The sequence below is a fragment of the Oryx dammah genome, unplaced genomic scaffold (assembly GCF_014754425.2).
Source record: "Oryx dammah isolate SB20612 unplaced genomic scaffold, SCBI_Odam_1.1 HiC_scaffold_12, whole genome shotgun sequence".
Classification (NCBI taxonomy): Eukaryota; Metazoa; Chordata; class Mammalia; order Artiodactyla; family Bovidae; genus Oryx; species Oryx dammah.
In genome coordinates, this window is record NW_024070196.1 from 6905939 (window position 1) to 6933712 (window position 27774).

General features: G+C 38.2%; 1 protein-coding gene across 5 annotated transcripts in view; it reads left to right on the forward strand.

The window, feature by feature from the left end:
* Positions 1-27774, forward strand: part of LRBA (LPS responsive beige-like anchor protein) — a 748625-nt gene that overhangs the window by 66054 nt on the left and 654797 nt on the right. For all 5 annotated transcript variants that reach the window (XM_040251453.1, XM_040251452.1, XM_040251455.1 and 2 more), the window contains exons 3-5: positions 17666-17897; positions 18110-18210; positions 26832-26927. In XM_040251453.1, coding sequence (XP_040107387.1) covers positions 17666-17897; positions 18110-18210; positions 26832-26927 — 429 coding nt within the window. The remainder of the gene's footprint in view (positions 1-17665; positions 17898-18109; positions 18211-26831; positions 26928-27774) is intronic.

Sequence of the window (27774 nt, forward strand, 5' to 3'; positions counted from 1 at the left end):
CTCATTGCAGTTTATCCTGTCCCTTGAGATGTTTTGGTGGCAGAGTATGGGGCAGAGGGCAATAACCAGTCATTTATTTGAATTCAGTTATCACAGTCCATCATCCTACTTGTAAACCTTTTTTTTTGTTTAAAGAATGTAACATCCTTCCTACAGTACTGTATCTAGCTAATACTTAAAAAAAAATCGTATTGCTGACAGTCCATTTTCCTATTACTTAAGCTATTTTACTTCTCAATTATTTTTGTATATAAAAATATCAGCTTTCATAATAGCTAATTATTTTTGTATTTATTCATTCCTCAACTATCTGAAGACTTAAAACACATAAAGCACATAAGGAGATTTTTACTCCAAAGCTGTCTTTCAGAGTACGTATTTGTTGTTCAGTCGCTCAGCTGTGTCCATCTCTTTGCAAACCCATGGTCTGCAGCACGCCAGGCTTCCCCGTCTTTCACTAGCTCCCGGAGTTTGATCAGACTCATGTCTGTTGAATCTGTGATGCCATTGAAACATCTCCTCCTCCTCCTGCCCTCAGTCTTTCTCAGCATCAGAGTCTTTTCCAATGAGTTGGCTGTTTGCATCAGGCAGCCAGAGTATTGGAGCTTCAGCATCAGTCCTTCCAATGAATATTCAGGATTGATTTCCTGTAGGATTGACTGGTTTGATCTCCTTGCAGTCTAAGGGACTCTCAAGAGTCTTCTCCAGCACCACAGTTTGAAAACATCATTTCTTTAGCGCTCAGCCTTCTTTATGGTCCAACTCTCACATCTGTACATGACTACTGGAATAAACCATAGCTTTGTGTAAATGACTTGCCTTATTCTCATTACTGATATTGTCATATTGATTGTTTGTGATGTTAATATATTTGATAATGAAATCATTTGTCTTCTACACTTTAGGTATGCCTGAAGTGGTGCATAGGTAGGCATCTAGCTGATACCAAGCAACATAGGCCTAATATCTACACTGAGGCTGAATTTTCCCTTATGTTTAAATATATTAATAATTGCTTTAAAGAAAGACAGTTATATTGTGCCTACTGTCCTGTGACTTCTCTCTTGTAATTTTTTTGTCTTTGGTGACTCCTTGGTAAAGAATCTGCCTGCCAATGCAGGAGACGTGGGTTGGATCCCTGAGTTGGATCCCTGAGTTGGGAAGATCCCCTGAGAAGGAAATGGCAACCCACTCCAGTATTCTTGCCTGGGAAATCCCATGGACAGAGGAGCCTGACGGGCTACAGTCCACGGGGTTGCAAAAGAGTCGGATACAACTGAGTGACTAAACAACAGCAACAACAAAATTATCTTCCAGCTGTGTGGTGCTGCGTGTGGAATCTTGTTTCTCTGACCAGGACTTCAACCTGCTTCCCCTGCATTGAATGCGTGAAGTCTTAACCATTGGGCTGCCAGGGAAGTCCCTCCTGTAACTTGTAAAATAGTTTAGTAATATGTCTCCAGTGTCTTGACATTCCAACACATGTAGCTTTATGTTCTTTTTAAAGACCACATAATGTTCCACTCTGTGGACGCACCATAGTTCATGTATTTGTTTCTGTATTGCTGGTTATTTTGGCTATTCCCAGCGTTTCATTTTTACAGTCAGTGTTGCAGCAATTATTTTTTTATCTTATTTTCTGAGTTTTTCTGTTCAATCTTTTTCATTTTTAAAGATGTTTTTGGTGTGGCCTGTTTTTTCAAGTCTTTGTTGAATTTGTGGCAGTATTGCTTCTGTTTTATGTTTTGGTTTTTTTGGTCACAGGGCACGTGGAGTCTTACATCCCTGGTCAGGCATCAAACTTGTACCCCCCTACGCTGGAATACAGTCATAACTGCTGCACTGCCAGGGAAGCCCCTGTGTGTAGTCTTACAGATGATATTTTTATAGGTAGTTGAATTACTGGGTCCTGACTTTTCTGAGTTCTGAATGCCTCCCACCTCTCAGAGTGATTGGCTATTTTAATGAAAAAAGCACTTTACAATATCTAGAGTTATAGAGGATAACTTCTTGTCAAAGTTCATACTGTTAGTCATTCTTACTTTGAATTTTTTTCTCTGCCTTCTTCTCAACCCAGAGATGTAGAGTAAGATTTAAAGCCTTGCTGTCCTTTTCTCAGTTTCATTTTTTTCTTCTCATTGCCAATACTGTCCTCTAGCCATTCCAGCTCTTTTTTAAATTAGTACTTTCTTTTCAGTTTTTTCCCCTAGATCTTCCCAATTTTAGTCAGTCTCATTTCTTAAATTTTGAAACCAAGATTTACTCATCTAAATGATCTTAAATTTTACGTAAGATATTTCCTAACTGCACATCTGTTAATATATATGTAAACATTTTAGCCTAGAATATTTGACATAGGAAATATTTTCTGATTAACTCTCAAATAATCATAAAACTCACAAAGCTATTCTTCTAACATTTTGGTTGGTAGAGATTTAGTATACTGTGCTGAATATGTACTACTAAAATTTTTTAAATGATTCTTTAAATTCTAGAGTGGTTTACAATTTTCAAAGGTTTCTCACACATGATTTTATATAATTGTATAATAATCCCTTCCTTCCACATCTATATCCTTTTACTCATAAGAACTTGCAGTTTTGTTTAAATGCATTTAATACCTGAAGTTTGTACTCTTTGGGTTCTAGAATATCCATTGACACCTTTGTATGTGAAAATTTGGTATTATATAATTTATCTCAGTAAAATTAACCTTGAAATATTTTATTGTTTAGGCAAATGCAGTAAAATGCTACTGCTGTTTATCTAGAGATTATATTTCATAAAACAGAAATTGCTGTTTATCTTTTTTACTTCTCTTATATGTATTCAGTTTAATTGTTTGGTTATCATTTTGTGATAAAAAGAATTTTTCTAAGATACAAAGTGAATTTTAGTCCTTTAAGTTAAAATGCATGCATTTGAATTATATTAAAAACAAAGAGTAGTCCAAGGTAGCTTTTTCTGAAAACCTACTCATTTGTTTATGCACCATTTGTTGAACCTCTTTATATTAGTTAGGTTTTGGGTTCTGCTTAAAGCAACAGAATCTGCATTCATTCATTTTCATGAAATACAGGTTTTCTTACATAACAGTGGGTTTGGTAGTAGGCAGTTGCTGGCACTGGTGGTTCTACTTAATGATGCTTCAAGAGTTACATACTTTCTGCCTTTCCTTTCGCATTCTTTTATTTTTTTATTAAAATTTTTAAATAGGAGTATAATTGCCTTATAGTGTGTAAATTTCTTCTGGACAAAAATGTAAACAGTGTTCATGCCTGTGTGCACATTAGTTGCACCTGGCCTGCACACCCTCTAGGCCCTCAGGCACTGGGCTGTGCTCCACAGCAGCTTCTGTGTCATACAGGGCCGGGTACACACCTCAGTGCTGCCCTCTCAATCCCCCGCCTCTCCTTGCCCCCCCTCTCCCGTCTCACACTTTACCATTCTTACTGTATTGTGTTTTTGTCTCTTTGTGCTTGTGAGTCACATGATCTAGAGAGGGTCAATTCTTAGGTAGGTTGATAAGAAGTCTGGGGTCCCCAAGGAGAAGAAAGGGGTCTAGAGTTCTCAAGGAGGAGAAAAGGACAACTGTTTTTTTTTTCCTTGAAGCCCAGAGCTAATGATTACACAACAAAGCAACTCATCTTGCTCAAGGATATGTTTTCCCTTAAACTCCATACCAATGATTATATAACAGCAACGTGTTCTGCTTGAGGACATGTTTCTCCTCCTTGAGAACCTTCTGACTAATCCTGTCATCTTAAAGTGTCTATTATGGGAGTGGGTCTGGTAAGATCTTTCTATTGTTAGTTCTAATCCTGTTATCTTAAAATGTATATTGTAGGAGTGGGTCTGGTAAGACCTTTACAACCTTGAGACATTCTTTTGACTTATTGTTAATAACCAATTAAAAGTATATCAGTTTGGTTCAGTTGCTCAGTCGTGTCCAACTCGGCAACCCCATGGACTGCAGCACGCCAGGCCTCCCTGTCCATCACCAACTCCCGGAGTTTACTCAAACCAATATCCATGGAGTCGGTGATGCCATCCAACCATCTCATTCTCTGTTGTCCCCTTCTCCTCCTGCCCTCACTCTTTCCCAGCATCAGGGTCTTTTCTAATGAGTCAGTTCTTCGCATCAGGTGGCCAGAGTATTGGAGTTTCAGCTTCAACAATATTCAGGACTGATTTCCTTTAGGATGGACTAGTTGGATCTCCTTGCAGTCCAAGGGACTCTCAAAGAGTCTTCTCCAACACCACAGTTCAAAAGCATCAATTCTTCAGCGCTCAGCTTTCTTTATAGTCCAACTCTCACACCCTTACATGACTACTGGAAAAACCATAGCTTTGACTAGATGGACCTTTGTTGGCAATGTAATGTCTCTGCTTTTTAATATGCTGTCTAGGTTGGCCATAACTTTTCTTCCAAGGAGCAAGTGTCTTAATTTCATGGCTGCAGTCACATTTGCAGTGATTTTAGAGCTCCCCCGCCCCCAAAGGTCACTCTCACTGTTTCCATTGTTTTCCCATCTATTTGCCATGAAGTGATGGGGCCAGATGTCATGATCTTAGGTTTCTGAATGTTGAGTTTTGAGTCAACTTTTTCACTCTCTTCTTTCACTTTCTCCCGGGGCCAGCATGAGGAATCCCGCCCATGACAAGGTCATGCGGAAGGAAGCCTGACAAAACGCAAGGACGTGATCAGGCTTCAGGGGTTCCCCCTGGAATTTCCTGAGCATCCACCCCCCAAAAAATAAGAATCTGCCTGCTTTTCCACTCTTCTGATATTCTCTGGAAAAAGTCAAATCAGGGCTTTAGTCTTCTGCATTTGAAAGGGATGTTTCAGTTAAACCCCTCTGAAAGCTCTCTAGCTTGCCTAACAGGTTCCCCCGGACCTCTTAGAGCTTGTGAATTGCTTATAGCCCCCCAACCGTGAGAGGTGCAAAGCTTAAAAGCATCTTAAAGATACAGAGCCTTTTCTAAAGAGCTAAAAATCATATTGGTGACAGGATTTCACTGTTGACTCAATGATTACTGCCAGGCCTCCATATTCTTTATCTTTTAGGCACCTGGGAGGATGTTAATCAATGTAAACGGGATATGGAAAAAGATATATAGTAGTTTTGATGTTAGCAACACTAGACTTTTGAGTTAATTACTTTTCTTTTGTTATAAATCACTGTACTCCTTTTACTTGTTATAAATTGCTGTATCTTTGCTGTGTAAGAATGTAACTTTATTTAGTGTTTTTCTGAGAGTGGCACCAGACTTTGGGAAGATCAACACAAATAAGCCTTCTGGTTGACAAACCTTATCAGAAAAGGACTGTAAAATGTTAATTGGCCCTTTTGGCCAGAAGGTGATGTAAATTACCCAAGATTTGTGTATACAACTAGGTATGCAGAGAGAAAAGCCTGGTTTTGATAAGAATCTGGGCTGCTAACGCTGCATAACTTTGTGTTACCCATTGATCTCCATGTATTATCAAAAGTATAAAAAGCCTTCTGAACAATAAAGGATGGACCAGTTTCTCGGACTAGTCTCTCGGCCTAGTTTCTTGGGAATCTGGCTCCCCCCCCCCCGTATCTCTCTCTCTCTCTTTTTCTCCCTCTCCTTCCTTTTCTACTCTAATTTCAGGCTGAATTCCCACCTGGAGCGGGGTGGCTCACCACGTCTACTTACTTGCCCTGGCTTTTAAGACCCGTGCAAAAGGGAGCCTAAGGCGGGGCACCCTTCGATATTCAAGTGGGCGCCGGTGGCCCAATGTAGATGGTGCAAGCTCCTTGTCTGGAACTTTATTGGCCTTCCCCTTAGGCCAAGTTATTCAGCCTTCTTTCTCCACTTAATTTTCCTACTACACTTTCTCCCCAATCTAATCTTATATTCTTATATTAAGAAATAAATAAGTCTTTCCTCGCCAACGCCATCCTCGCTTCGAATTCCCTGGATCCACTGGGGCTGGACCCTGGCAAGTTTCATCAAGAGGCTCTTTAGTTCTTCTTCGCTTTCTGGTGTCATCTGCGTATCTGAGGTTATGATATTTCTCCCAGCCTTCTTGATTCCAGCTTGTGCTTCATCCAGCCTGGCATTTCTCATGATGTACTCTGCCTATAAGTTAAATAAGCAGGGTGACAATATACAGCCTTGACGTGCTCCTTTCCTGATTCGGAACCAGTCTGTTGTTCCATGTCCAGTTTTCTAGCTGTTGCTTTTTTACCTGCATACAGGTTTCTCAGGAGGCAGGTCAGGTCGTCTGATATTCCCATCTGTTTAAGAATTTTCCACAGTTTTCTGTGATCCACACAGTCAAAGGCTTTGGCTAGTCAGTAAAGCAAAAGTAGATGTTTTTCTGGAACTCTTGCTTTATCTATGATCCAACGGATGTTGGCAGTTTGATCTCTGGTTCCCCCGCCTTTTCTAAATCCAGCTTGAACATCTGGAAGTTCACGGTTCATGTGCTGTTGAAGCCTGGCTTGGGAGAATTCTGAGCGTCACTTTGCTGGCATGTGAGATGAGTGTGGCTGTGCGGTAGCCCCCTTGCTAAGACTAGCGGGGGGCACTCTCCGCCCCCTTCTGATGTCTGTGTCACAAGCTTCCTCTGTCCCTTTTTATACTTTAATAAAACTCTGCTACTCAAAAGCTCTTGAGTGATCAAGCCTGGTCCCTGGTCCTGAAGCTAAATCTTCTTCAGAGATCATGAGTCCGACGTCATTCTCCGTAAGTTATCAATGTCAGGGTGGCTGCTGTACCTCTGGGCGTCATGTCTGTGCTCTAGAGGGGGAAGAAGGTAGAAGCGAAAAGCCTGCTCCAGCTGTATCTGTTTTCCTTTTATCAAGCGAAACCCTGGTTCCGCCACCTCAGTGTCTTGTGACTTTGTGTGAGTTAGTTAGGTTTCAGTGGCTAATCTATTAGGCGTTAACTCTGTGGTGGTATTGCTAGTTTTTTATTTTTTGAGAGGTAATTAAAAATGGTAAGTAATGTGAAGTGCTTGGCACAGTACATAACTCACAGTAACCACTCAGTGCATGTTTGTTATTTGAACTGTTATAGGGAACTTTGCATTTTTAATATTTGTATTTTTATGTGATAGCTCACGGTAGTCACTCGGTGCTTCCCTGGTGGCTCAGACGGTAAAGAATCCGCCTGCAAAGCGGGGGCCCTGGGTTCGATCCCTGGATTGGGAGGATCTCTGGGAGGAGGGGATGGCAATGCACTCCAGTATTCTGGCCTGCAGAATCCACATGGACAGAGGAGCCTGGTGGGCTACGGTCCACGGGGCGAAGAGTCGGACACGACTGAGCGACTTAGCATAACACCACACAGTCACTCAGTACATGTATGTTATTATTGTTCTGTATTTTTATCATTATTATTTATTTTATTTTGTATTACATTAAAAAAATAGCACAGAAATATATAGAGTAAAAAGTTTCCCCCAACTACTATTAACTGATTGATTTACAGTTATATTATTTATTGCTGTGTAACAAATGATCCCCAAACCTTGCAGCTTAAAACAGTCATACAGTTTCTGTGGGTCAGGAATTTAGAAACAGATTGACTAGACAGTTCTGGGTCAGGGTCTCTCGTGAGGTTCCCTTTAAGATGTAGGCTGGGGTTACAGTTGTCTGAAGGCTTCACTGGGGCTGGAGGCCCTGCTTCCAGCGCTGCTTGGGTGGCTGACAAGTTGGTGCTGAGGACTGGTGGGAAGCCTCTGTTCCTCTCCAGGTAGGTCTGGCACAGAGCAGGATCCTCATGACTTGGAGGCTGGTTTTCCTCAGATGAGCGATACGAGGGAAGCCACAGTGCTTACTGACCTGGGCTTGGAATTCACGTGTGTCATTTCTGCTGAACTTTGCGGGGGCCCAGAGCAGCGTTAATTTATTGTGGGAGATCATCTGTCTTGCTTGGCTTTTGGATGGATTTGTTCATGAAGGGAGGGGGGTTCATTTTGATGGGTGTTGGTAGCTTATATTTTCTTTTCACTTACATTAGTCTTAAGCTATCTCTTTGTCTAATTTTTAGATTCTATAAATCGTAAAAAGAAACCTATGAAAAATAGGTTGTTTAAACCATTTACCCCCAAAATTTGAAAGGCCTTCTAATTGTATGCATAAACATAGTTAATTCTGTCATATTATTCATAACAGTAAACTTCAAGAACACAAATAGATTATCCAGTGTTTTGCAAAGCTTTTGAATAATGCTATTACTGGAGAAAGCAAAAAGAAATTCGTTTCATTGTCTAATAAGTTTTGGGGAGTCCATACATTGGTTATATATCTTTTTGATATTTATAATGCACAGTGACGTGTTAAAGCTCTGGGAATTTTATCATGTAATTGTCTCTTGCCTTGTTTAATCTGGTGTTTCTCAGACTTACTTAATCATAGAAGCTTTTTGGTTAATACTGATTTTGTAGATGTGCAATAGTTGAGTGAAAATTTCTAATTCTTATGAAAGGTACAATGAATAGTGAGGCAGGAGAGATTATTTGCTACTTCCTAGTATATTTGGGAATTAAAAAAAAAACTGTAAAGATGGTAATTCGTTAGCAGAAGGACATGTATTTTGTCTAATTTTTTATGGTGAAATGAAAAAATTTTTCAGATACTTTAGCTCACTATGTAAAGAAACTTTAAAAAACCCAACTTAAATGTTAAATTATTAATGAAGATGTAAGGAAAGCATGAGGCTAGGAGTCAATTAGTCTGATTAGAGGTTTTGGCTGTGAATTAATTGTCTTTTGTTTCTCTGTAAGTAGGTGTGAAATAACTGATACATGTGACATGCCTGGTTCTTGTAAGGATTGCAGGCGAATTCTGTACCATCTCAGCCACCAGGGAAGTCCCAAGGATTAGTTATATAATGGAAATGGAAATATTATATCTCTATAAGTGTATTCCTAATATTTATAGAAACTATTGATGCTTTTGGGCATTCCGACAAATGCTGAAAGGCAGTAAGTGGAGGGGGGAGGACAAAACTTCAAAGGGAATAATTTTCAGTTCAGAATATTAAATGGCTGCCTGGAAATTGTAGTTGTTCCTCACAGAGTTTACTTTAATTCTTTTAATTTGCATGTTTAGAATTTTATGATTATGGAAAGTCTTTATAGTCTTTGTTAATATATTAGTGTAAGATCTCCAAGCCCAGACCAGTCTCACTGTGAGATTATGGTATAACTTTTTTAGCCTTCCCAGGGTATTTCTGATTGTAGTATACATTACTGGAGAAGGCAATGGCACCCCACTCCAGTACTCTTGCCTGGAAAATCCTGTGGACGGAGGAGCCTGGTAGGCTGCAGTCCATGGGGTCGCTAGAGTCAGACACGACTGAGCGACTTCACTTTCCCTTTTCACTTTCATGCGTTGGAGAAGGAAATGGCAGCCCACTCCAGTGTTCTTGCCTGGAAAATCCCAGGGACGGGGGAGCCCGGTGGGCTGCCGTCTATGGGGTCGCATAGAGTTGGACATGACTGAAGCGACTTAGCAGCAGCAGCAGCAGTATACATTACAGAATGCTAAGGATTAAAAATTTCTGTTCACATCTTATAATTTCCTTGGATTCCATGCCTTCTCCATTTGATTCTACATTGTTGTCTAGCCCAGGGGCCCCCGACCTCTGGGATCTAATGCCTGGTGGTCTGAGGTGGAGCTGATGTAATAATAATAGAAATAAAGTGCACAATAAATGTGATGCTCTTGAATCATCCTGAGACTGTGTCGCCCCCAGCCCCACCCCTAGTCTACTGGAAAAATGGTCTACCACGGAACCAGTCCCCGGTGACGGAAAGACTGAGGAGCACTCTCGTCAGTGGGTTTTCCTTTTCTCTCGCCTTCGATATAAATGAATTGAGCTTTTTTTTTTTTAAGACTTATTTTAAGCCTTAGGATTACTAAAGACTTACAGTAAAATTCATTCTTTTAGATGTATTGTTTTATTTGACAGATGGATGGTATCCAATACAATAATCAAGATATTGAAAATTTTATCATCCCCAAACACCCCTTTGTGTTTGTGTGTGTGTGTTGAATTGTCCCTCTGTTCTCAGCCCCTGGCAACCACTGATCTAATGTCTTTCCCTATACTTCTTTCCTTTTTAGAGTATCATATAAATGGAATTAAATGTAGTTTCTATATCCAGCTTCTTTGCCTTAATATAATGTTTTTGAGATTCATTCATATTGTTAATGGTATTGATTGTTGGTTCTTTATTATTGCTGATGAGTATTCTATTGTAGGGCTTCTCTATACAATAATATTGTATATTATATTGTATATTCTCTATATAATAATATTGTATTCCCTATACAATATACTATTCTATTATATAGAATGCATATATATTATATAAATATATGTAGTATATATTCTATTGTATTGTTGTACAATAGCTTGTGTGTCTATTTACTGAGTTGATGGACATTTGAATCACCAGTTTTGGGTGATTATGAACAAAACTAAATTTTCATGTATGGGTCTTTTTTGGACAAATGCTTTCATGAAATGGATTGAGCTTTTGCTGGGGTCTTGACACTTTATTATATTGTTGACTGCCTACCTTATCTTTTGGAGAGAGATTAAGATACTACAAGTGGTACTTCAGATTCCTTGCTTTTTGCACTGGGATATAGTAAAAACTCAAGCTTATTTCCTTAATTTTTAAATTATGAATTATGTAAATAATGAATAATATTTAAACCTAATGGTATGTATCCAAAGGATCCATTCATTAAATGTCAAACGTAGTATGAAGATTAAAAAAGATAAAAAATATTTTTTGAAATGGTTCCTATTTTCTGGGATCATTTTCTATGCTATTTGAATAGAAAAGATTGATGGAAACTAGTTGAAGAAATGATTAAACCTTGTGATATGCAAAAATTATACATGATATGATTAAAATATTAGGTTAAATCATATGAAATTGTTGTCTTATGGTCAGAAACATTTGACTGGGCCACCCAGATTTATGGTAGGCTAGAAAACTCAGAATGGTTCTTAGAAGAGATAGGTCTTAAATTGGGCCTTAAGAAAATGTTAAGTTATGGTTCTTTAAATGATACAAGAAAGTAGGAAGCCAATTGCAGACAACAGCAAAGTTAATCTATTTTTCTAAAATGAGAAGTTTCTTTTGTATTAGACTAAATATTGTGTAATTCCTAGGACCTGAATATATATTTTTTTATATTATAGTTTTAGAAGGGACAAGGGAAAATCAGTGAATTGCTGAAACGAAAAATTTCTTAACCCCCAACCCTTACTGTTGAGAGTGTTTTATAATTTATAATGAATCTTAAAATAGCAGATTTCATTGCCAGTACCTAATAGGATATGTTTCAGACTCTTATGTTATATGAAATTCTTTGGATGCTAAATGACATTTTAAGGGTTGTAATTACTGTAATTCATAATGAACTTACTCCTTTTTTTTTTTTTTTAAACATTTATAGCATTTAGTTCACAATAGTCTCTACTTACATCAGTAGTAGTGAGAGAAACACCTTGCTTTAGAGAAGGTGTTAATTTAGAGAAATTAATATTCCAAGAGGGAAATACTACTATACAGGAATTTTTATCTGAGAGTAGACCTGACATTATTAAAAGAAGTTTTATTATGTTACTGTAGTATCTGTGGTATTGAATTTTGTGTCAGAATTGGGACTTTTTGTGTTCTAATCCTGAGGACTGAACATTATTGATGACTCTGAGAAAGGTCTCAGTTATTACAGCTGCTTATGCCATCTTTCCTTCCCTTGTGTTTACTTTTGGACTTGCTGTTGAACATGTAAGTGTCCTTCTCATAGTGTCCCCAGTGTCTCTCAGCCTCTCTTTTGCATCTTCTGTTTCCTTCTTTCTCACTCTCCTGCCTTCTGGGACTTTGCTCAGCTGTCTTAGTTCCTTGATAGTTTACCTAACTCTATTTTTTAACCTGTTGAGTTTTTAATTTCATTGACTGCTTATATTTTAGAAGTTCTGTTTATTGTTGTTATTTTTCAAGTCTGCTGGGATATCTTCCCTCTTTTCCTTCCTAATCTTGTGTCTTTTTTTTTCTTATTTTCTTTCTTGGAAAGTCTCAATTACATAATTTTGTAATTACTTATAATCACATACAGTTGATAATTTTTTAGTTTGAAGTTCTTGAGCACTTCATGTTAATAATAGCATGTCTACTGACTCATCTTTATGCTGTGTTGTTTTCTCTTGTGTTTTTTGATTTTGATTTGTGAGTTCATTGGAGAGAATGCAGCTTTTTCTAAGAGAATGTTAGAATGTTTCTAAGAGCCCGTGCCCTTCTAGGTTAAATTTATGTGTCTTTATGCTAGCCACTCTAGGAGTACCTTCATTATGGAACCACATAAAAAAATTTTTTTTATTGTGAAGTGTATCAAACATACCAAAGATACATGTGTAAAATATATAAATGTACGTAAAATATAAATACATATACCTGACAGCAGATTAGTGATAGAACAGTATTGACATTTTGGAATCTTTTTATCCCAACCAGAAAAATTATCTATATCCTCATTTTGGTGTGAGACATTCCTTTCCCTGCCCCCTTTTAAGAAATAGTTGTCATCTGTGTTTTTATCTTTCAACAGCTTTTTTTGGGGGGGGGGGGGCATGCTGTGTGGCATGTAGAATCTTTGTTCCCTGACTAGGGATTGAACCTGTACCTCTTGCAGTGGAAGCACTGAGTCTTAATCACTGGACCTCCAAGAAAGGCCCTTAACAGTACATGTTTTATTTTGACAGATTGAGTACCAATCACAGAACTATCTCTGTAAGGAAAAGTGCAGTCTGTCTCTATTAAATGAAAGTGCTGAGAGGAGATAAGCTGAAGAGTTTCTCGGTCATGGTCTGGCTTTTTAAAGAGTTCCTATCTGCCCTTACTGAAATATTTAGTAGGAAGCGTCACAAGTGAACCCTAGGGAACGCAGAGGTGTGAGAGTCTGCTAGGGCTGTGGTCGTATAGTGCCAGAGACCGAGCGGCTTAGACAGAGACAGGAAGTGCCTAGGTAGGGCATAAACTGTGCACGTGCTCTGTCCAGTTTCTGCCGTACCTGCTGCATCTTTGAAAATTTAGCAAGTTTCCTGGGAAAACATGTCTTTACTTTTAAGTATTAGAATTTTCTTGTATGATAGTCTTTCCAGTTTTGAAGAGAAAAATAATTAGTTTTGGTCTGTATTTGTTTCTTGGCTGTTTGAAAATACAAGTGACTTAGCCTTAATCACTAAAAAGCGTAAAACCTTTTGTTAATAAAATCATTGTGAAGAAAATAATCTTTGTGCCCAAATAAAGTTTTAATACAAAACTTGAGAAGGTTTATTTAGATTCTTTGACTAATATACTTTATAATTTCTATAATCTTGTACTTTAAACCATAACCTATGCAAAGAATGTTATACCACCCTGAAGGTGGCTATAAAAATTGTTTATGAAGTTCAGGCAAAGACTAAAATATGTTGAAATGGAGAGTTTTGAAAAATGTTCTCTATAGCAATGGAGACCAAATCATGCTAAAATGCAGAAAAAGACTATACATCAGTTTCCAGGCTACATTATTCAAAAAAATACAACCATAAAAAAGGTAATAAGATTACATTTTCACATTTCATGGCTAGTAAAGTGCATTAGGCTGCTCAGATATTCATAACTTACTGTGACATTTGGGAAGATTACATTTTGTAGTGCACAGCCATTACTACAGCTCAGATAATAACTAGCCAGGGCCTGGACTTGGATTATGATCCCTGCCTTCGGAAACAAATTTGTGTTTTGAAGGTTGATCAGGTTCAGATAACTATTAAAAGGGTTAACATGACATACTGTAGACCCTGTGCGTGCTTTTTAGGTACAATAGACATGCATACATATAGTATATCAAATATGCCACATGTGTATGTACCAATTTCTGCCATCAATTTTCTCCTTGAAAGGCATATTTTACAATATTTAAAGCAGTGGAGAAATACTTAACACACCTGTCTGGATACTGCTCTTACAGTATAAACTCAATTTAAAAGCTGCTGAAGTATTTGGATGTTTTTTTGGAAATTACTTTTCAAAAATTAATTCTGTAGCTTCTTGGAAGAGTGCATGTTGATGGTGATAAACACAGATCAAAATGAAAGATTGATGTAAGTAGTCTTAAGGTGAAGGTAAGGCCGTTGAAGTTAGCTGCAGCGGGATCAGTGTGGAGGACATCCTCAAGCGTCTGTTGGCCCCAGTTTCTCCTCTCGCCCTCGTTCTCCATGCGCTCAGTGGCCCTTGCAGAGGCAATCACCACTTAGTTTCTTGTGTATCGTTCTCAGGTATATGTTTATATGTATATGTTTTATACTCACATTGTAGCCTACTATGCACACTTTTCTCCATTTTGATTATCTCAGCTACACACTGTATTTTAGAGATGTTTTTTTCCTGTCAGAGCTGCCTCATTATTTTCAATGACTGAATCATATTCCATTAAAACACAACTTTACTAACTTTATCATGTCTTTTTGAGGGGTATTGTTTCTTCTGTTTTCTGTTGCATGCTAAATGAAGTTCTTATATCTAACATCATTACTAAAATGTATCTGTGGAATAAATTTCTAGTTGTTAAGGTATCCATTGGTGTCTGGCTTCTGTTTAGCATAATTCTTTCTGAGATGGATTCATTTTGTTAACTTTAATCAGTAGTTCCATTGCCAAATACTTATCTCAGTTATAGCACTTTTTAGTTTTCCTCATTATCATCTGAAAATAATTGGAATTTAAACCCCCTGTTCTGATATTTGTACATGTTGCTGCCTTTGCACTAAATGTGACTTTCGTATCTCCAGAAATATGTCAAGTGATAGTGGTGATAGTACATCTTAGTCTTATTTGTGACTTTCATGAAAGTCATTCCAATTTTCCTTTTTGGGTATAATGCTGACACTTTAGGTATATTTTATTATTAAAGGAAGTCTTTAAAATTAATGAACATAGAAATTTTGATGGAAATAGAGGATGACAATTTATCTATGCCACAGTATTTACAGTTCCAGGTAAGATCCATTAATGGATGCTTAAAAGTATGATGAGAAACAATATGTTTGTGTAGTCTTGAAGTATTCTTTATAAGAAAGCTTAATAATATGAAAATGAAAGATAATAACTTTAAAACAGAAAAAATCTGACAGATACTTGAGTATGAGATCAATCTTACTTCACCGATAGTGGGACATACTGACATCAGATACCATCTGAATAATATACCAATCAGGAATCATTTGAAATAGTAATACACTGAGAAGGACACATGTCATCTCTATAGAGTATTTTTTACCAAAAATACACAGCTTGAATTTAAACATGAGAAATCATTCACATTATAAGACAGTCTTTAAAATAGCTGGCAAATCCACTTCAAAAGTGTCAACATCATGGAAGTCAAAGAATGCCTGTGTAACTTGTCATAGTTTGGAGAAGACTGAGGAGATGCCGATGCTGGATCAGAAAAAGGATATTAGTGTGACAAGTCTTGCTATTTGAGTAAGATCTGTAGTATTGTACCTGGTTTTAATGACTGTACTAGGATGATACAATATAGTCACATTAGGGTATACAGGAACTGTATACTGTTCTGCAGTTTTTTGAAAGTCTGAAATTATTTCAGAATAAAATTAAGGACACATCAAGCGAAAAAAAAATCACGAATAATCATAAAGCCAAAACAATCCCTATTAGGAGTTCTCACGTAGCTTACAGAATTTTGGGGTCACTTTAGGGAACCAAGCATGTGTACTTTGTAGCTAGCACCATGTTGCTATAGCTAGGTCCTGCTATAGCTAGGACCATGGGATTGGCCCAGTGACACCAAGGGAGCACAAACACAGTTGTCATCTCCTATGTCACCTGTTGCTACTGATGACGCAAAGAATTGTACACGAAAATCTCTGCCATAGCTTTCCTGGAAGAACTAAAAGCCTTTAACACTGTGCTTGCCGAGAATTCTCATCTCCTTGCATGCAGATACTGCCTCTTTTTTCATTTTTCCGTTCTTTCTTTTCCATGCTAGTGTGTATCTTTCACAGAACATGGGATGTGTTCCTGGCTGTAGGGCATTTTAATTGATTCCCTAATTCTGAATCTTTTTTGCTTTTCCTAAGTAAACTCTATTTGGTCACGTCTGTTATTCTTTGTATGAGATTTTGTTTTGTACAGTTCACGTTCTTGTAATTCTTTCCTACTTTTTGAGTTTAGTAAAACATAATGAAAACTGCATAGAAAAGAAGTGTTCAGAAGGACTGGCGTGTAGGTGAATCATATATGTAACTATTCTTTAAAATATAGAGATCTGTAAAAAATCCAGTAAAAAAAAGATAGGCCTGGGAATTCCCTGGCAGTCTAAGGACTCTGTGTTTTCACTGCTGAGGGCATGGGTTTAATCCCTGGTTGAGGACTAAGATCCCATGAGCTGCATGGCATGGCCAAAAATAAAAGTCTGCAAAGGTAATTCTAAAAGTATTTTATTTCATTTAAAGAGTTGGGGTTTGTTAAAATTAAAAAAAAACTTTGCCTCTGTAGGAGAATGCTGTGGGTGACATGGCAAGGTAGGAATAGGTCTCAGTACAGTTTACTCTGGATGGATTTTCTGATAGCAATCTTAATGAAATAACATTTTTCAGATTATTGGCTTTGAGTGTGTGTGAAATTTATGTTTAAGTTGTCCTCATTATTGATAGGAGGGATCAAAATGGATAGGTATATATAATAAACCAGGAATTTGACAAGTAAAAGCTACAAGTTTTGTGTCCATTTTGAGCCTTTTTCAGCTTTTCATTTTTGCTGCGAGCTCATACCTTATATGGATAGTAAAGGATGAGTTGCTATGAGTAGCTTACAATGTTAATTGCTCAATTGTGTCCAACCCTTTGAGACCCATGGACTGCAGCCTGCCAAGCTCCACTGTCCATGGAATTCTCTAGGCAAGAATGGTGCGTAGCTTACAGATTACCTAATTCATAGATGAAACATTGAATTAGAAGCAGTTATAGAGCTAAGTTAGATCTTCATTGAGGCTTTGCTTGTGGCTCAGATGGTAAAGAATCTGCCTGCAGTGAAGAAGACCCAGGTTCAATCTGTGGGTCGGGAAGATCCCCTGAAGGAGGAGATGACAACCCACTCCAGTATTCTTGTCTGGAGAACTGCATGGACAGGGGAGATTGGCAGGTTACATCCACGGGGTCACAGAGAGTGATGTCAACTGAGATCTTCATCAGTGTCAGTAGGTAGCGATTTACCTAAGACATCCTGTGTTTGTTTTTGTTGAAAATATTTCTATTTTTATATTCAAAGTCTTGATTGACTGTGCTATCTTAACATGAAGATTTCCTCCGAAGCTTGATTTTTTAGAGCTGTGTGTATATGTGTTTTAAAGATCTTTTAAAAGATTCATGTCAATGTATGGCAAAAACCATTACAATATTGTAAAGTAATTAGCCTCCAATTAAAATAAATTTAAAATTAAAAAAAAGATCTTTTTATTGTTGTAAGGGGTAGAGAAGAATATATATGAGTAGTTACTGCCAAACTAAAGCTTTGTAACGTACTCTAGTTACATTGAAGAAATGCTAATGCTTTTAATGTATTTTTTCTTTCCACCCTCCCTGTTGCCCCCTGAAGTTGGTAGGAGGGCAGTTTGATTTAGAAATGAATTTCATTATTCAAGAAGGTGAGAGTATCATCTGCATGGTGGACCTACTGGAAAAATGTGATGTTACTTGCCAAGCAGAAGTCTGGAGCATGTTTACAGCCATTCTGAAGAAAAGTATACGAAATCTTCAAATTTGCACTGAAGTAGGCCTTGTTGAAAAAGTGCTTGGGAAAATTGAAAAAGTTGACAATATGATTGCAGGTATGACTTTCTATAATACAGTGGTTGTGAGGAAATGAAGTTTGATTACAAGTAGTGTAGTTTTCTTCTTTAGTAATATCTAAGAGACACTGAGCATGTGACATGTACCTGGAACTTTATTGTCTAAACTCTTAAGCAAGCACTGTATATTTTAATTCTTCAAGAAATAGAAGTAGCTTAATTATCTTACTTGTTGCTTTCTTTGTTTCCAGATCTTTTAGTTGACATGTTGGGAGTCCTGGCTAGCTACAACTTGACAGTTCGAGAACTAAAGCTGTTCTTCAGTAAACTTCAAGGAGATAAAGGACGATGGGTAAACTTAAATATTCTTTGATATTGGAAAATATTCCCCTCCCCAAACATTTTAGTGGCTTTTAAGCAACTGATATTGCTGTGCAAGGGTTGAATGTCAAATTGAGTAGATGAGATCATTAGAATAGCATTTAGACTTACAGGGCTGATTTTGCTATCACATGACCCAGTTGTGGACTAAGAGAACTGAGTGTTCCCAGAAGTTTGGTAATTCGGTCCTTCTTTGAATGATTAATATTTCAAATATACATTCAACATTTACTAGAGGAAAAGGCTAAGGACAGAGAAATAAAAATGTTGGGTAGCAGCACCTAGATTTTATATCAATCTCAGTAGTTTTAAGTGTGGCCCTTAAACTTGAACAACCCGCTCAGTGAACCAAAAGCCATGTTGTTGATTGGATCTCCTCTCCTTAGGTGCATTTTCATGGTCCTTTGTAAGGGATGGAATTGGTCAGTTCAGTACAGTCGCTCAGTTGTGTCTGACTCTTTGTGACCCCATGGACTGCAGTATACCAGGCTTGCCTGTCCATCACCAACTCCCTGAGCTTACTCAAACTCATGTCCAATGAGTCGGTGATGCCATCCAACATCTCATCCTCTGTTGTCTCCTTCTGCTCCCACCTTCAATCTTCCCCAGCATCACGGTCTTTTCCAATGAGTCAGTTCTTCACATCAGGTGGCCAAAGTATTGGAGTTTCAGCTTCAGCATCAGTCCTTCCAATGAATATTTAGGACTGATTTCCTTTAGGATGGACTGGTTGGATCTCCTTGCGGTCCAAGGGACTCTCAAGAGTCTTCTCCAACACCACAGTTCAAAAGTATCAATTCTTCGGTGCTCAGCTTTCTTTATAGTCCAACTCTTACATCCATACATGACTACTGGAAAAACCAAAGCTTTCACTATGACTAGATGGACCTTTGTTGGCAAAGTAATGTCTCAACTTTTTAATATGCTATCTAGGTTGGTCATAACTTTTCTTCCAAGGAGTAAGCGTCTTTTAATTTCATGGCTGCAGTCACCATCTGCAGTGATTTTGAAGCCCCCCAAAATAAAGTCTGACACTGTTTCCACTGTATCCCTATCTATTTCCCAAAAAGTGGTGGGACCAGATTCCATGATCTTTGTTTTCTAAATGTTGAGCTTTAAGCCAACTTTTACACTCTCCTCTTTCACTTTCGTCAAGAGGCTTTTGAGTTCCTCTTCACTTTCTGCCATAAGGGTGGTGTCATCTACATATCTGAGGTTATCGATATTTCTCCCGGCAGTCTTGATTCCAGCTTGTGTTTCTTCCAGTCCAGCATTTCTCATGATGTACTCTGCATATAAGTTCAATAAGCAGGGTGACAATATACAGCCTTGATGTACTCCTTTTCCTATTTGGAACCAGTCTGTTGTTCCATGTCCAGTTCTAACTGTTGCTTCCTGACCTGCATACAGATTTCTTAGGAGGCAGGTCAGGTGGTCTGGTATTCCCATCTCTTTCAGAATTTTCCAGTTTGTTATGATCCACACAGTCAAAGGCTTTGGCATAGTCAATAAAACAGAAGTAGATGTTTTTCTGGAACTCTCTCGCTCTTTCAGTGATTGAACGGGTGTTAGCAATTTGGTCTCTGGTTCCTCTGCCTTTTCTAAATCCAGTTTGAACATCTGGAAGATCTTGCTTCACATATTGTTGAAGCCTGGCTTGGAGAATTTTGGTTTTGGTCAACTGATTTTTAACACCAGGTGCCTCATCAACCTGTTTATTCACCCTTTAGTTATTTACCCCTAGGGAAATACTAGTAAATATTTTCTCCATTTTTGTTGCACTTCTAGGCTTATTTTAGAGCTCTTTAGAAATCGTTACCTACAGCAGCTTACTCAGCCTGTTGATCCTTAATCCAGTTCTGTTTGAGTATATCTAAGTTTGTGCTCTGCCATTATACAGTATTATATTAAAATGTTTAGACTCTCTAGCTTCTTTGTATCAAACTTTAGTTCTCTGCTTGCTTTTAAGATTTTTTTTTTATCACTAATTTGAATTGATTTTATTATGTTTTTTGGTGAAGTTTACCTTGTATTTATTCTTACTAGGTGTTCTTGCATCTGTGGAATTATAATTTTCATCCAATTTGGAAACATTTTGGTCATTATTTCTCCAAATATCATTTTCTTGCCCTCTCCCACTCCTTCTGAGACTCTCATTACATGTTGGTTAATCTTCTCTGCATTGTACCTTAGGTCACTGAGATTAATCACTTTTTTTTTTTGATGTCTTTTCTCTTTGTGCTTCATTTTAAATTGCTTTTATTGCTGTATTTTTAAGATCTTTTCTTCTACAGTTTTGTTACTATCCATTAAACTTTTCAGATTTCAGATACTTTTAATGTCTCTAAATTCTATTTGTTTCTTCTTAAAATAGCTTTCATTTTTTCCCCTCATTCATTTTTTTTCTTTAAATCTTTGGAAATATATAACATATTAATAGCTGCTTTAATGTTCTTACTCAGTAATTCTGTCGTCTTTGTATTTTCTAGGTCTGCTTTTTACTCGCTCATTGTGCTTTTACTTAAAGGTCCTATTTTCTAGTTTCCTTATGTTAGTGATTTTAGGAATAATGATGTTAGTCATAGCTCGTGGTGACCAAGTGCCTGTTGCTGGATTTTGTTACGGTTCTTTTAAGATAGTTACACTGTTGTTTGCAGGCAGATCAGTTGCTTGTGGTCCTTGCCGTCAGTCCGTCCATCCAGGGGCTCAGTCGTGGCCCCCTCTTTGCGACCCCATGGACTGCAGCACACCAGTAGTCCTTTCAGGCTACTTTAAAATTGTTTTGGGTCATGTCTAGATTGGCTATTGCTCTCAGGCAAAGTCTGCCTTATTATTCTGGCCTTACTTTTGTAGAGTTTCTGTGAATGACCTTGAGTCTCAGACACGAGGCAAGAGGTAGTATAAGCCTGAGGTCCCCCACAGTGCTAGTAGGGTCTCAGTGATTCCTGGCTCTGTATTAGCTCTGGGAGTTCTTTGACTAATGGCTGTTTAAACCTCACCTTGTTGAGTTTTAAGGTAGAATTGCACAGTTTGGTATTACGTCAAAGGGTCAGTGAAGATTTCTAGAGTCTCTTCTTTGCCTTGGTCCTTCCTCTGTAGTATTCTGCCTAACGGTTCTGTCCCCCTCAGACTACCCGTTCTCCAGTTTCTGCCTCATTGACTCAATGAGACTTTTAAGTTCTGTTTGATTTCCCTCCCCTGTGCAATGATCTGTGATATGGAAATTGACTCCAACTAAAAAGTCTGGGAATATCATGGCGTATTTTGTTTCCCTTTCTCAAGGATCACAGTCTTGAGCTACGTCTTTTCCATGTCTCAAAACAGTTTTAGTTTCATACATTTTGTCCACTTTTCTAGTTGGTGATGGTGACTTGGTAATTGTAGGTCCTGTTGCTGTGTCACGTTCAGAAGAATACTGGTTTATGTTCAAATAATTTATTCTGAATATATAATTAAAATATTTTTGTTATATTGGTGTATAGAGAAAACTATAAGAAAATAGCAAAGAATATGAACAGATACTTATTTTCAGGGATAGAAACCCCATAATCATTATATGCTAAATCACTAATAATTAGAGATGTTCAGATTAAAACAATATTGATATGATTTCAAGAATTATAAATTGGAAAACAGCAAGTATAAGTGGAGGACAGAGTTATTTTTAACCTCTGAGGATGTTCAGAAGCATTATTTTTGATGGCAGTGAATTGTCAACATGTATGTTTATCTTAGGAGAGTACCTAGGTAAGTGTATTGGATGCATAGAATAGATTATTATATAGCAGGTAGAACAGAGTAAAATGGACTTCCCAGGTGGCTCTAGTGGTAAATAACCCGCCCTCCAATGAAGGAGACAAAAGAGATGTGGGTTTGATCCCTGGGTTGGGAAGGTCCTCTGGAGGAGGGCATGGCAACCCACTCCAGTATTGTTGCCTGGAGAAACCCATGGGCAGAGGATCCTGATGGGCTGTGGATCGTAGCCCATAGCCCATGATGGGCTAAGGGTCACAAAGAATTGGATATGACTGACGCAACTTAGCTCATCGAGTAAAATGAATAGATATCAAAAAGCAGAAAGAAAGTAAAAAATGGAATGATATATCTAACCCAGTCAGTTCAGTTGCTTGGTCGTGTCTGACTCTTTGTGACCCCATGGACTGGAGCACGCCAGGCTTCCCTGTCCATCACCAACTCCCTGAGCCTGCTCAAAGTCATGTCCATCAAGCTGGTGATGTCTTCCAACCATCTCATGCTCTGTTGTCCCCTTCTCCTTCTGTCTTCAATCTTTCCCAGCATCAGGACTTTCCCAATGAGTCAGTTCTTTGCATTGGGTGGTCAAAGTATTGGAGTTTCAGCTTCAACATAGTCCTTCCAATGAATATTCAGGACTGATTTCCTTTAGGATTGACTGGTTGGATCTCCTTGCACTCTAAGGGCTCTCAAGAGTCTTCTCCAACACCACAGTTCAAAAGCATCAATTCTTCTGTGCTCAGCTTTCATTATAGTCCAACTCTTACATCCATACATGACTCCTGGAAAAACCAAAGATTTGACTATTTGGACCTTTGTTGGCAAAGTAATGAATGTCTCTGCTCTTTAATATGCTGTCTATGTTGGTCATAATTTTTCTTCCAAGGAGCAAGTAATTTCATGGCTGCAGTCACCACCTGCAGTGATTTTGGTGCCCAAGAAAATAGTCTGTCACTGTTTCCCCATCTATCTGCCATGAAGTGATGGGACTGGATGCCATGATCTTCGTTTTTTGAATGTTGAGTTTTAAGCTAGCTTTTACATTCTCCTCTTTTACTTTCATCAAGAGGCTCTTTAGTTCCTCTTGGCTTTCTGCCATAATGATGTTGGCATCTGCGTATCCGAGGTTATTGATATTTCTCCCGGCAGTCTTGATTCCAGCTTATACTTCATCCAGTCTGGCATTTTGCATGATGTAATCTGTATAGAAGTTACATAAGCAAGGTGACAATATACAGTCTTGACTATATATTGATTATATTTAAAATTAAAGTATAATTTTAGTTCAGTTTATTTCAGTCGCTCAGTCATGTCTGTCTCTTTGCAACCCCATGAGCCACAGCACTTCAGGCTTCCCTGTCCATTACCAACTCCTGGAGTTTACCCAAACTCATGTTCATTGAGTCGATGATGCCATCCAATCACCTCATCCTCTGTCATCACCTTCTCCTCCTGCCTTCAATCTTTTCCAGCATCAGGGTCTTTTCAAATGAGTCAGCTGTTTGCATCAGGTGGCCAAAGTATTGGAGTTTCAGCTTCAGCATCAGTCGTTCCAATGAACACCCAGGACTGATCTCCTCTAGGATGGACTGGTTGGACCTCCATAAAGTCCAAGGGACTCTCAAGAGTCTCCTCCAACATCACAGTTCAAAAGCATCAATTCTTCTGTGCTCAGCTTTCTTTATAGTCCAACTCTCACATCCATACATGACCACTGGAAAAACCATAGCCTTGACCAGATGGACCTTTGTTGGCAAAGTAATGTCTCTGCTTTTTAATATGCTGTCTAGGTTGGTCATAACTTTCCTTCCAAGGAGTAAGCATCTTTTAATTTCATGGCTGCAGTCACCATCTGCAGTGATTTTGGAGCCCCCCAAAATAAAATCAGCCACTGTTTCCACTGTTTCCCCATCTATTTGCCATGAAGTGATGGGACCACATGCCATGATCTTAGTTTTCTGAATGTTGATCTTTACGCCAACTTTTTCACTCTCCACTTTCACTTTCATCAAGAGGCTCTTTAGATCTTCTTCACTTTCTGCCATAAGGGTGGTGTCATCTGCATATCTGAGGTTATTGACATTTCTCCCAGCCATCTTGATTTCCAGCTTGTGCTTCTTCCAGCCCAGTGTTTCTCATGATGTACTCTGCATAGAGGTTAAATAAGCAGGGTGACAATAGACAGCCTTGACCTACTCCTTTTCCTATTTGGAACCAGTCTGTTGTTCCATGTCCAGTTCTAACTGTTGCTTCCTAACCTGCATATAGATTTCTCAAGAGGCAGGTCAGGTGGTCTGGTATTCCCATATCTTTCAGGATTATACTTAAAATTTAAGTACAGATTATACTTAAAATTTAAAAGATGTTGGGTTAGACATATATTGTCTAATATATAGTATCCAATATATATAACCCAAAATCTTTTAAATTTTAAGTATAATCACACAGATACACATTTTTGAAGGTCAACATATAAAAAGATTAAGCAGGATTTCCTTGGTGATCCAGTGATTTAGAATCTACCTTGCAATGTTGGGATCCCACATTCTGAAGAGCAACTAGTCCTGTGTACTGCAGCTATTACAGAAAATCTGTGTTACATTGAAAGATCCTGCAGGATGCCTGATGCAGCCAAATAAATAAATATTAAAAAAACAGATTAAGCACATTGAGGTTAAGGGTATAGTTATAGGGGATAGGGCTTCCCTGGTGGCTCAGAGGTTAAAGCGTCTGCCTGCAAAGTGGGAGACCTGGGTTCGATCCCTCAGTTGGGAAGATCCCCTGGAGAAGGAAATGGCAACTCACCCCAATATTCTTGCCTGGAGAATCCCATGGACGGAGGAGTCTGGTGGGCTACAGTCCACAGGGTCGCAAAGAGTCAGACACGACTGAGGGAGTGACTTGACTTAACTTACGAGGGATAGAGGGAAAAAATAATGAACTATTAATAAAACAAGAGCAGGGCTTTTTCAGTTATTATGTAGCTTTGGTATCACATTAATGCAGTGAAAAATCCCTGTATTTAAATGTGTGTTTGCCTTTTTGATTATTACTTCCGCATAGATTTTTACATATGGAACTAGCGTGTCAGTTTCTGATGACTCTTGAAATAAGAGTACGAAGATTATTTTCTGAGAGGTTTCCTAGCATACGGCCCCTAGCAGCATCTGGGGAGTAAAGTGCTCCTCTTGTGTCCCTTTTAATAGGCTGATAAAGAAGGAAAATTTGAGGAGTGATTTCTATAGATGGAACTGTTACAATATTATATTTTTATTTTTGACTGTAGATTGTTTTTGGTAATTTCATTTTAGAATTTACTTAAAACAATGTGATTGTAGTAACTTATTACACTTTTAGAATTGAACAGTGTGGTTAGGTGAAAATTTCCTGATCAAGCTTATGCCGCTTGCCGCTTAACTTTTGGATGAAAGATTGCCAGACTGTTTTTGGCTGTGCTGGGTGGGTCTTTGTTGCCGCTCGGGCTTGTCTCTGGTTGTGGTGAGCAGGGTTCTTGTTGTCGTGGCTTCTCTTGTTGGGGAGCACAGGCCCTTGGGTGTTGGGGCTCAGAAACTGTGGTGCGAGGACTCAGTAGTTGTGGCGCACGGGCTTAGTTGCTCTGTGGCATGTGGAATCTTCCCAGATCAGGGATCAAACCCATGTCTTCTGCATTGGCAGGCAGAGTCTTTACCGCTGGGCCACCAGGGAAGCCCCTAGACCAGGTACCCAATAAGAAGACGGCAAGACTGTGATTTCATTTGTAGTTTGACACTGTTTTGAACTTTAACTTTTAAGAGGAATGCACTACACATTATTCTATTTGCTTGCAAACCGATTTAAATTACTATCTTGTCCTTTGCTTTTCCTTGCAAATGTAAATACACCTTTTTGTTTTAGCTGTTGGTTGTTGAAAGCATTAGAGGAGACTTGTGGATCAAAGAGTCATTAATCAAACAAATGTAATGTTACAAGTTTTACCCCTGCTCCATAGTAGAAACATGTTGTAGAATGATATATGGTACGGAGATTTGATCTGTTGTCAGAGGTCAGGACAGAGTGCCCCGGGAAGTGACCATTAAGATGAGCTTAAAGGATGGGTAGATTTCTTTAGTTAAGGCAGGGGAGGGCTGGGAGTGGTGAATAGTCCTCATGAGAACATTTTAAGGAGAATCATTTGTGCTCAGGCTCTGTTACGGGAAAAAGTCATTATAGATGGAGACCAGTTAAGGATCTTTTGGGTCATGTTAAGGATTCTGGTCTTTTCTTTTAAAGGCAGTGAGAAGCTACTGGAGAGATAGAGTTATATAAAGTTGAAAGTGTAGTGATTAAAAGCTTGGACTCTGGAATCAGATTGAGTTATCATCCCACTTACTACCTGTATGACCTTGGATATGTTCCTCTGCCTCAAATTCTTCCTTTGTAAAATGGGATGATAATAACCCCTAGTGTGGTTATGAGGCTAAAATATTTTACTGTTTTTAAAGTGCCTTTAACAATGGGACTTGATAAGCATTATTTTTTGGTGACATTAAAAAGTGTTTTAAAAAGGGATTAGAGGGGGGATGATATAGTTTGTACTTTTAAAAGGTCATTTTTGCTGCAGTGTGGAAGTGTTGAATGTCAAATGCTGCCGGCTCATATTTTTCTAGCACCTTCCACAGAACAGTGGCATAGAGTGCGTTGTTTATTTCTTTAAGATAGTTGAAAATACCCGTTTTTGGATATAGCTTTAGCTTACGGAATTATTATTTTGGGGTATATTCAAGTATGTCTGTTTTAAAAGTATGTATTTTTGTTCTATGGTGAGTAATGTGGCTAATGAATTGCTGATTATTTTCATAGCCTCCGCATGCTGGAAAGTTGCTGTCTGTGTTAAAGCACATGCCACAGAAGTATGGTCCTGATGCCTTTTTCAACTTTCCAGGAAAGAGCGCTGCAGTAAGTAGATCTTAATGAGGAAAACATCTGAAGCTCTTCCCTTTGCCTCCTGAAAGTCTGGCCCTGTAAGCACTCTTGACAGGTTCTGTGTTGGGTGAAAACTGTGTGCAGCCTAACTCAGTCCTTAAAACAGTACTGCCTGTTCCTTTGTCCTGAGTGTTTTAGAGGGGAAGAAATAGAGGCTTTAAGAAACTAAGAAAGCTGCGCATTCACCCCTTGGGGTCTCAATGGAATAAGAACCCAACTCATTTCAATATAAGCTATGTTTTCTTATGAATTTTTATCTCTGCATTCTGAAATAGATATTTATGTATAGCACTTTCACTTTCATCTTTCTTTAGTGTTACATTTCCTTAGTTCTGTTTCCTTTGCACCTGATGTGTAAGTGGAGAGTAACTCTGAGAAACTTTCTAGGCAAGTTTTTCTGAACTTGTGAGTTTCCATATTGTACCAGTCTCAGCATTCTTATAAACTGTTAGTCACTTTACACATAAGATAATGTATGGCAGTAATATCTATACTGTTTCAAAAATATTATGATTACATTATATATATGTGTTATTTATGGAAGCTTTTTCACATCCTCTTTATTACATTGGTCTGCCTGTTACAAGCAAGTGTTTTAAAGTTATCTTTTATTCATTTTTTATTTTTGTTCTCATAATATCCTACCTTTTATGGCCTCTGTGTAGCCAGGCAATATCTGCAGAAAGAAGAGAGTGTTTTAAAAGAACATTTATGGTATTTGAGTGTTTCACAAACATTGTACAGTTTTCTTTGGAAGGTTTTATCGCTCATGTTATTTTTTCTTTCTAATTTTTCCTTAATAACTATTTTAGATTTGAAG